The 11,587-nt window shown below is 45.9% G+C and overlaps 1 protein-coding gene across 1 annotated transcript; it reads right to left on the reverse strand.

Moving 5' to 3' along the window:
• Positions 1–2,983: 2,983 nt before the first annotated feature.
• On the reverse strand, positions 2,984–4,287 carry LOC126577126 (uncharacterized). Its single transcript, XM_050238551.1, has 2 exons — positions 4,217–4,287; positions 2,984–4,149 (listed from the first exon to the last, which is right to left on the reverse strand). The coding sequence occupies exon 2, from the start codon at positions 4,141–4,143 to the stop codon at positions 3,112–3,114; it is 1,032 nt and encodes a 343-aa protein (XP_050094508.1). The 5' UTR covers positions 4,144–4,149; positions 4,217–4,287; the 3' UTR covers positions 2,984–3,111.
• Between the last annotated feature and the right edge of the window lie 7,300 nt (positions 4,288–11,587).

Genomic DNA, 11,587 nt, shown 5'->3' on the forward strand with positions numbered 1-11,587 from the left:
AAGCTTTTACTTTCTACTGCATGTTATACGATTTTTATTAACCTTTAATAGACAGACAATTCATCGATCACAATTCATCGTCATTACGAACAGCTTGCCAAGAGAAATGAAAGCGATTGTGCAACATAAAATGCTTTCTTCTTTCCTAAAAGTTTGATTAGCGTTTTGCAGAGGCTTCGCTTTTAGTTCGTATTATTTTGAGATTGTGCTTCTCTTCTTCTTTTCCTTATTCTTCTTACCGTGTTTTATTCTTCTAACCGCCTCTTTTTCTCCTCCTCTAATTTAATTCCATTTTATTCTTATTATATTCCTGCATAAGAAAGCGTCTAGTATAGTCTATTGAAGAGGTTTGGTGACTCACCAAGTAATAGAATGAATAAAAATCGGAGATGGGAAGCCAATTAGGCTTCTTATCATTCTATTCAAATTAAAAAAGGAACTACACAATGGCGGCGCGAAGCTGGGTGACACAACACGAAAGCAACAGAAGAATGATTTGCAATCCCTCTGTCACTTCACCAACCGAAACCGTGACGTGACATTCAAATCATGTCTCCTACCGTACCGCACCACCACTAGACCAGCCCTAGTAACGTTCTCTCATTAGGCGGGAGCAACCGTGCCGCGAAAAAAGGGTTCCAAACACGCAACTGACTGTCGCCCGCCCTGTAATCCTACTAATTGCGATCATCGCATCAATCGCCTTGTGCCACTGGCGAGCGTGGGCTTTAATTACGCGCTAGTGCATTCATGGAATACACGCCTCGTCACACACGTCCTTGAATTGTGCGTCGAAAAGGAAAGGGATAAATAGGGAACTGAACCGAAAATCTGCATTCAAGCATCACCAATCTGCATTCAGCAAATCTGCATTCAAGCATGCGGCTTGACGCCACACGAGACAGAGCGCGATCCAGTCACTCTGGTTTAATTGGTAAATCGTAGCTGCCACGCCACGGCAATTCGTGATTCTATTTTTATATTTTCCACTTGATTTTTAATCCTTTCATCAGGGGGAAGAAGGGTTGCAAGTGGTGTGCGTTCCTCGGCGAGGAACAAGGGAAGCGGATCAAGATCAAAGAGCACCGCAAGAGCCAAAAGGCGGCCATTTTGTGCTCCGCTTATCGCTTAGCGTGTTTGTGCTGCATTGCGTGGACTTTCAATTGCCATCAAATACCACGGAGAGGCCTCATCCGCGAACGTTCCGTGGTTCCGTGGTTCAGGTTCAGCTCACGTCGAGTGCAGCGCTTGGTTTCGTTGCCCCTTTCAAGAGCACTTCGCCAAACAAGGAACCCTTTTCTGTTGCAGAAAAAAGGGTTTCACGAGATGCATATTTGACGAGCTGATTTGAAGGCACGGTGCAGGTGTGGCAGCTACGCATTGTCTTTCGCCACGCTATAGAATTGCACGACAGCATTTTTCGGCGTCCCCGGTGATCGGCGGGACTTCAGTTTTCATTTCATCCCACGTTGCAACCCTTTGCCCGGGGGGCCACGTGCCGGAAAAGGGGATTAAGAACGCATTCAGCATGCACGGCACGTACGAGGTGCGTAGAGCGGGTGGTTCGTTCATTGAGTCGCTCGAACCGGCCTGGCCACTCCATAATGTTTCGCAAATAATCATCCAAATGTCACCTGACGAAGCGCAGCATCGCCCAGCGTAGTGGCCATTAGGGTACGCCGAACGAAACGCCTTGTGGCCTTGTGCCACTCTGCGAAACAAATCGCTCGATGGCCTTGGTTGGTTCTTGGGCGTAATGGAAACAAAATAATGTAGAAGACCGGGAAGGCAGGAACGAGTCGAGTCGAGTTGTTGCAACAACCTGCTGCCACGGTGCGCCACGTGGTACCTGTAATGTGGCCCCCCCACTTCCAGAGAGCCTCGGTAAATATCATCAAAGATGCATACTTTAATCAACTTCAGGCTCGAATCCACTCCGCCCGGGGGTGAGCACAAGGGTACGAAGCATTAAAACCTTTAAAGGAAAAGGGAGTATAGAAAGAGGAGTGGAATGGAAACACTTTGGAGCCCACCGGGGTGGCACTTTTGTTTCTCTCGCTAGCATTACAAGTAGATCGGCTGTTCGGCTGTGGAACCTGCTCGCTGGTAGGCATTTCAGTTGCATACAAGAATCCGATGGTGCTACCAACGCCATTCCTACAAGCCGTCGAGCTGCAGAGCACGTCCCGATGGACGAAAGCGAAACCTAAAACCCTTGAACCAAAACAGGGGCAACACCAGGACGGTGCATCCCTCGAGTAGCAGTACCGCGGTATGCTCACCAGCTTCTGCTCCCAAGGTAGACAACAGAAGGAAGGTAAAGAAGGTGTAACGGACCCTTACCTTACGGATTGAAACTCGGAAATGATTTACATTCCTGATGCGTCACCAGGAGCTCATGCGTTTGGCAACGAGAGGGAGTGAACATCAGTCTTGTATTGCGTTGCGTCCGCCGGGTCTGCAGACGACACCCGGGCCGGGATGAGATGAGATGCGCTCGGAAAGGGTGACAATGGTCGCTCTCGATCCCTTTTCTGATGGATACACTTCTCTGCCGGTGACGCAGTTGAAGGTTGTTGGATACGTTAAAGGTGGTTCGAAAACGGATTTTACCAAACGGTTCGGAAATCGAAACCTGCAATCAGTCCACACAAATGCTATGCTTTTAACCTGCCAATGTGCGGAATTGACGATTTATTGGTGCCCGATTACGAAAAGGGGAATAATGCTTCTGTTTGTTATTAGGGATTGCGCCTGTCGTTTGCAGTGGTTTGGTTTCGAGTTGCAATCCTACTTAACTGAAAATAAGGTTTTTTTTGTGGAAACATAGAGTGGCATATCATTTATTTATGATTGTGAATATCACACAAGAAATCAAGGATCTTTTCTTTATATTTTGCTATCTTTTATTGACTCAAACAGTTTATGTTTAGACTAGATGTTTGTTAAATATGTTTTGGACTCTTCTTAAAACTGTTCAACTTGCGTGATTCCAATCTCTGACCAGCGCAGATAACAACCATTAATGTTCTTCTGACATAAAGCCGGCGAGCACCCGATATAACGCTGAGTGAATGATAACATAAACTGTCGTATTTCAAAATCCTTGTATTAGCATCCCAATCGATTCTTAGTTTCATCAATCCATCCCCTAAAGTACGACACATTCGTGAGAACGATCAGAGCGTCCGGGTTATGCTGGTAATTGGAGCAATCGATTATCAAACCGTACAGGATGTAATAAGGGTTTGGAAATTTAGTTGCAACCACAGGCGAACCAGGGATACAAACCCTATCATGATCCTTTGCGCTAACATATCCAGAAAATTCACAAACATTGTTGCCCACATGGTCACATGGTCTTTTTTGAACATTTTTTAGTGTTGTTGTTGTTAGGTTGTGCTGCGCATCCCAGTAAAACAGCTGAAGGCTAATCTCGTCAGTATGGAACAATTCATTCTGCTCTGGAAGGTGTACTGGTTGGATGGTGGAGCCACATTTTTTAGTACTTTTCAGGTGTAGAATAGCAATTCCCCTGAACATGAAATTATTGATCACATTAAACTCTTCGTGATGTCCATTGCGTGCGCCTATTTTAACTCGCCATTGGTCAACTAGGTGTTTACATCTGTCCCAGCAGCTAGCGGTCGTCAGTACGGCGTGTTGGGTTATGAGAACTCCATTACAGCAGTGCCATACGTTCCATTGGCTCTCCTTCCAGAATATTCCCGCTAACCATGGTGCTGTGTTATCAACGGTATTTGTACTTTCCGTGGGGCGACGATTAACGGCGCCCTCTGTATGATCATCGATTGTAGGTTTATAGGATGATGTGCGCCTCTCAGCAGTCGTATATTCAGTCGTTGTTCGCTGTAGATCACTATTGGCGCTAGTAACCTCATCAATGCTAATCACAGAGGCAACCTCCTCTATTTCCTCTGCTGGATACACCGTTCGTTCGGTAGTGGTGCGGTAATGCTCCGTTGAAGGCACGATGTGAATATCTTTACTGTTTACTGTTGCCTTTGGACAACATACCAGGTACGGTGGACATCGATCTGTTCGCAATTGGAATGTGGGAACACTGCACTTATCCGCAGACACGCAGGAACCAGCATCATCTCTACACGGTTGTGCTTCCATGGGATTCTTGGCACCGATTAGAAGAATTAACAATGTAAGCGCCATCGTCGTAATTGTCTTAACAATGTATTACCTCAGTCTGTGCACCAAACACTGACACTATGATCACGAAGCAACTCAGTTCTATCAACGGCACCACCTCGAACCGTCCTATCGCCATTGCGCTTCCAAGACAACTGAAGCTGACCGGGGGGAATCCGGATTCAGAAGGCGCCATATACGATTCGTTGGGAGCCGTGATAGCCTCTTCGTTGATGAGACGCACAGTTGGATTTGAGTTGCGTTTATTACGTGGCTTAATCGTGTTATGTGCCTAGTATTCGACTTTAGTTGTCTTCGTTGTTTGTAAGGGACTGAGAATGAATCACCATTAATCGATACCAAATCGATCATGCTTGTTCATTGCTTGTTCATTGAAATATCATAAATTTTATTGAATCAAGGATTTTTGTATGATCGGTTTTTCGTTTCTGCTCTCTTTCTCTCTCTCTCTCTCTCGCCACTTTGTCAGCTGATAAGCAGTTTGTCTTGGCCATTTTTCGTCCAGCTATTTGCACTCCATCATCCATCAAAGCATGACCATCGCCTCCAATGTAACGCATAATTAACGCAGTGAAGAGAGGCGACAACCAACCCGTCTATTTAAAGAGCTGCCATAACGAGCGTACTTCAACTGCCTCCGGTTCCGCAACACCGTCCACTGATGATGGCCCGAGCTGGTGTATTTTCATTAATTTATCATCTGATAATTAACTTGGCATATCCTTCCGCGTTTTGCGCCTCGCCTTTGGATGCCGTTGGCTGGTTCCAAAAGCTAAAGCTTCAAGGCCTAACCAGTTCGCCTGTACACGAACTGCCACGAAAACTCCTTACGCCTTGTCTTGCCGGGATGGTTCATTAGGGATGAAAAACAGCTCGCAGCGATGGACTTGCTGGGGCCCGAGTACTACAAATACTTTCCAAAGAACTGCCTCCTCTCCCACACTGTCAACGAACTCCCGGAGGTTCGTTGAAGGCAACACGCCCTCACTGGTGCGAATCGACGACGCCAAGAAGCCTGGTTTAAATGGCGGCGTCTGGCGGCCGAAATTTACAAATCATAATGTTGTTCTGTGATGAGGCGGAACTTTGAATAGTAATTGCCGCTCCATCAGCCACTCGGGGCGAGAACGGGTTCGGAGGGAAGTCTGGAAAGTTATGCGGAGCGCCGTGTCCCATTCCAGGCGAAGAAGAAAGGATTGAGGAGGTTTTCGCCGAGCCCAAGCCTAAAACTCAATGAAAAATGAACCTTCTTTTCGTGTTGGGGCGGAAATCTGGACGGCTTCAGCATTGACTTCGTAGCAGTTGGTTTCCTCGAGAGGAGGGAAAGCTTTGTTAAAGCGGAACCACTTCTAGCGCGTGGAGCCCTTGGGTGAACTTTAAGAACCACTCATTATCGCGATTACGATGAGCAATCAATTATCGAGTTGCCGTTGCTTTGGCATTCAGAGAATGTGTTGTGAAAGTAAAGGAGGAAAAGGATTTAAGAGGCAAATTGGAAGTACCAACGACTCTGGTGGTTGCAAAGCTAACAATAGCTTGTTTTTAGTTTAATTCGGTATACTCATTGAGTAAGTGAGCAATACTACGATGGCCTAGTTGTTGAATTGGCCATTAATAAGTATCGATACCCCAATCAAGCGCACGAAACGAGATGTGACGTAGTTCAACAAGGGCAGCAGGACAAAACATAAATCATGTACCAAGCTGCTCTTAGAAAAAAGTGACTTCAACTCAACAAACAAACCATTCCCTAGACCCTGGCACTTCATTTGCGATGCCTCCATGACTCGGTTCTTCGAAATGGGATCAAGGTAGAGGCACGAAATCCACCGAAAAAAAAATTGACCACGTGGATACCATCGGTGACCGGACGCGGTACGCGAAACAATCAATCCCAATCGATCGATTGCAACTCCCCCTGCCTGCTCGTTCGTTCTCCCGAGGGAAAACTTTCGCCATTTTTTCGACCAAAGGAAGGGAGCTCTCCGAAGAGCCGTGGAAGTGTTCCCAGAGTTTGGAGATGAATTGAAACGGGCCGTTTTCAGGAAGGACGCCATTGATTCAACTTTTCCGTCACTGCGTTCGATCGTGGTACGCGATTCCACGGCTAGCGGTTTCATCCATCAAGCCTGCTTCGCGGCCGGTTAAGTGATTGAAAAGTACGACAAATGAACTCGCTGATCGGGTGCGACGTGGCCCCTAGGACGTCTGCTCGTCTGTTTCACCGTACGCTGCTCATAAAGTAAATTGATTTCGCCTTCAACGCGTCGCGGTGCGTCTTGTGCTTGTGCTTCTTCTATTCTTCACTCGATGCGGAACCCTCACATAACTCTAATCCTTAACGCCCGCCACGGCCACCCTTCCAAGGGGTGAAAGAAGTGAAAGAGCAACTAATTTTGTGCACAATTTAAGATAAATGACAGCTACTGGGTTGCGGGGGGCGTTAGTCGGATGTGGGCGTCTGGGGCGGTCGAGCGCCGCTTTGGCATCGTTCTCGACCCCGCTGCCTAATGGAGGCAGCACTTTCAGGTGCTTAGTCTCGGCGAACACAAAAAAAAAACACCAAAACACCACACCGTAGACGTTTGTTTTGCGCTGGATTTTGTCCCAAAGAAGCGTAGCGGATTGTGGACGAGCCGTGGCGTGAGTGCTGAAGGAATTGCGGTTGACGATTACTTCTGATTTCCAGCTCCATCTTGGGTGTCGTGCTGGATTCCAAAACATTCCTTCCCTCATACACTCACCTACCCGTCAGCGACACAGACAATGGAACCAAAGGACATCCTAGAGCTCACGTTCGAATGATTTATCGTCGCAAACTTGGGCGTCTCTCCCATAGGAGCAGCGAAGAGGACCACGAATCACACACGGAACAGCTCGGCATGTTGTATAAACCGAAGCCGGTTGCTCACCCGTGGCCGTGTGGCCTTAAGTAACGCAACAATTATTAATGCGATGGAGCAAGAAAAAGGTGAAATGAAATATTTACTCGCTGGACTGCAGGACGAAGCCGGATGTTGCTTTCGAGTGCTTTCGCCAGTGGCCATTCGACCAGATAACGGGAAATTCCCGGATTGCCATATCGGAGCAATAGTTCATCCAGGAAACTATCATTTCGGGAAAATCGCTACACCATGAGTCAAGGAGAATGAATTTTATCAACTCATTCGAAATGCTTTTACCAGTAAATACAGTGAAACAGAGTTTATTGAAACAATAAAGGAACAAAGCAATGATGATGGAATTCCATGATTATTTGCATTATGATGCATGTTCTATAAGTATTTTTATTTTTGAGCGCCAGTATTCGCAACACCAGTTGTCAATGTTTAATGTACGAGCTCAAGGGGTCAATGGTTAACGGTCAACAACTGGATTATCAAGGCAAGTATGCTGTTACTGATACAATGTAAACTTTACAAATAAATTGGGCCGGACATTAGCGACCGACAACTAAAATACAAAAATTAGTAAATTTACAAATACAAAATTAGAAACTGCAAAATATAGAAAGGACTATTGTATGATCAAGTGTAGTACTTTATTTGCAAATCACGGTTCTCATTAAACAGATTTCCTATACATCCTGATACGTTAACGTTTTTCTCGATCCACTCTATGAAAAGAGATATGTTCGTGAGAATTGTGAGAGATGGTTCACGGTCGCAACCGACATTTTTCGCTATTAATCCATACAAAATGTAACCAGAAATAGAATCGCTTGGTATTTCTACTACAACGGGCCCTCCTGCTTTATTATTGCATATCCAGTTGTGCTCGGTGGTCGTGATGCATTTAAAGGATGTATTGAATTTAAATGACGGTTGAGTCTCTTTTACCTTCAATTCACAACTGTTATCTGTGATCGTTTCTGTCGCGATTGTCTTTAAGGCAACGTTCTCGTTCCATCTAATAAATGCAATACTATCGTTTAATCCGGTGTATGATAGATTGAAGCCCACGTCGTTATGTGAGCTAAAATTTCTGGGCAGACTTATTGGTTGAATAGTCGAATCAAATTGCACTGCACGATTTAGCTCTAATATGGCAATATTATTGATCTGTTTACTAGATTTAAAACCCGAATGTCTTTTAAAGCACGATACTTGAAATTCGTTCTGTACGGATGAGCAGTTTGCGTACCATGTGCCAACTCTAACACGCCATTCACTTACTTCAAAGCCGCAGAAATACAAACAGGTGGCAACTGAGACCACGGCACGAACGCTGATGATTGCTCCATTACAACAGTGAAAGCCACTTCCGTCGAAAATAGTTGCCAGCCAAGGTGCGTTATGTTCAGATGGTTGAGCTTCACTTGAGTGTGTTGTATAAATTACTGCAGACGTAGGTTTTGTATCGGGCAGGATGTAATAATCAATTAGAACGTTTTCCTTCGGACAACACTCGGTCTTATCCGTTGGGCAGCCGTCCGTAGCCGAATGCGTGACACGAATCTGACAATCGTCCATCGTAACACAGACACACAGTTACCATCCCTACACTCCTTCAGACCAACACGAGCCTTTGAAAAGCCATTTTTTGAGGAAACGAAAATATTGTCAGCACAATTTGGAATGTTTCACATTTGGATCGAAGTGTTCCTTACCTCTGTGATGGGCGTAACTTTACACTCGCGGGAACCTTGCATCGCTTGGTTAGAACACTCGCGTTTGTACGCCGATTGCAGTTTCGGGGTGTCCGTCGTGGCGGACAGCCAATGTTGTTAACTAAGTGGACTCGAGGTTGACCGGACAACCGTGGTGAATCACCCGTGAGTGATTCACCTACTCAGTGGAGAACGTTGGAAGTCATTGGGCCTTACCAGGGTAGGGGGACACCAATGCTTCATAGGAGACAAGAAGTAAGTGACACGATGATGTTCGGTTGAGTACTGACTTCTGTCTGACTTCTCTACTCGGAAGTCATCTTTATTTATACTGCCTTATCCGATACGTTTGTCGGATAGGAAGAGTTCCGATTTACAAAACATCTGCAAGCGCTACAAACATTTGCGCTGCAGACCGCGTTTCGGCCGTAGCTTTCTCTTCCGCATGGCCTCGTTCTTAGGCGGTAGAACCTTTTCCGCAATCACCGGGGTGGCGCGTCGCATGTTTATGTTTACCTTGGGCGGTCCGGCCCGGTTGGCAACAATCGCCTGAGTTCGGGGTTTACCCATTCTTCGCCTATGGGTTACGCCTTTACCTCCCTAGCTAACGCCCGTGATGCATGTGACATCTACGCATCAGATGTTTGCGTTGCATCACCTCTGCTTAGCAGACTTTCATCTGTTTAGCAGACATGCTACACCTCAATTTGGGGGATTTCCATACTCACTGTGGTTGCAATCAGCAACCAGACTGGCACGAACCACATATTTTAGCGTCTATTGAGCTGCGAGGCACAGAACTGACTGAAGCAGATTTTACTCAACCAGCACGCAAATCACTGATAACCTTTTCGGAGATAGATGCTTTAGGACCTCGCGAATCGAACGACATACAACAAATGTTATAGCACATGACAGCAACAAATACGACGGTTGTGAAGATGTGTTATCAAAGGTCACTAGCGGGGGTTTAGCGTTTCCCGAACGTTTTGAGCGATAAGAGAAATGCAAAATCATACATGAGACGAACGGAAAAAACTTAGTAATTTAAACATTGTTATACATCATCATTCTGTGATAACAAATGATTCACAAATATTAATCGAACATCATCAGTTCACAACGCAACGCATATCGATTTGGCACAATTTCGAGTGTTTCACAGAAAAAGGGAAAATGCAGAGCAGGGCTCCTTGTAACCTGTATACGAACGTCTTATTTTCACTCCCAGTTCGAACGTGAGCAGTCACCATTAAGCGTTCTCCAGATTGCGACCGCGCACGAATCTTGCAAATCTTATTTGAAGCCCTGCCATCTACCTACAGACCGATGTGTGCTCACTGTTCCTTGTGCGCCGTGAGCTGCGCGAATCGGTTTATCAAAATTTAATAAAAAACTACCTTTTCAGCTTCATCCAGATAGAGAGTATTCTTTCCATGCACGACGACGAATGCAATCGAAACGCAGGACAACACTGGAACAGAAGGATCGTTTGCGGGAAACGAGAATCACTCCTGATGAGCGCTCCATCATCTCCTGACGAACCCGGCGTTGGCTCGCGGCCACAATCCTTCATGAACGGTGCAGCAGCAGCAGCAGCCGGCAGTAACACCGGAATGAGATTACTTGATTTGCTCGGCTAAGGGATTTGTTGCAAAACGGATTTACTGAAGCAACTGCCATTGCCATTCGCCGAGTGTTCTGACCAATCGGTTCATAGAAGAAGCTTCGCTAGGAAGGAATTTTTTAAACGAAAGCTACATTCGCGATCCAAAGTTTCTCGTACCTGTCGGGTGGATGGGATGACTCCATTCTGAGCAAAATTTTCCACCAAACTAAGAGCCACCGTCACTGCTTTATAGCTTCTACTAAATGATTCAAAATGGAATAAAGTGATGAAGTCCTTTCTCAAAGACCAGTCCGGTTTCAATCCCCGCCAGAGACCGAATCGGAAAGAGCTCCTGGCTGTCTTCAGTCGGCTCTCTTCGGTCAAGGGAAAACTACGTTGATTAATGGTCACTAATCTGTCGTCGACCATACTCGTGCACTAGCTTCCGGAAACCTTCCGGCCCCATATATAGTGTCTGGTGTTCCGAGAGACAAAGAACCGAAGACCGTGGCACCGCTCAAAATGTGTAAATAGATTAGAAAACCGTTGACCGTGAAATTACTTTCCCTCGGTCCAAGCTGTGCTACCACGGAGAGTGCAAGGCTAGCCGCCATTAGGAGGACAAACGCGTAAACCAGGAATCACTCAGCAGGGATGCGATGGTGGAAATGGTGGAAGGTGAATTGATGCCTTGTGTCCTTGTATTCCTTCGGGGATGGATGTAGCTTCACTGCGGAGCCGAGCCATACTGGACGTCCCTAGCGTAAGATAGGCTTTTTCTTCGTTTAATTTGTCTCTGGTGACGAACACAGTGTTCGAACCGTTCTGTTTTGTAGGCGCACCCGGACGAGAAATCTGGTTGCCCGGTGTCTTCAGAAACTATCCGATAATGCTAATCTAGGGGCCGGGTCTCAAGATAAAACCTGCATATCTTTTCTACCTAGATTGTTTTTTGTTTTGGTCATTATTGTTGCCACGGTGGATGGCAGTCTGATTTATAGCTTGTCGCTTTTGAGACCAATCTTCTCTTCTGAAATGGGATTGGGTTACCGGTCTGCTGGTTCTAGACTTTCAGCAACAAACCGATTTGTGTGCTTCAAGATAGCTTTAATATACAAAAGGAACGAGGTGCGATTGATGCGCTTATTAAGAAACTATTGAGATAAAGTCTTTTTGTACATTTC

Source organism: Anopheles aquasalis, chromosome 3 (genome assembly GCF_943734665.1).
Source record: "Anopheles aquasalis chromosome 3, idAnoAquaMG_Q_19, whole genome shotgun sequence".
Lineage (NCBI taxonomy): Eukaryota > Metazoa > Arthropoda > Insecta > Diptera > Culicidae > Anopheles > Anopheles aquasalis.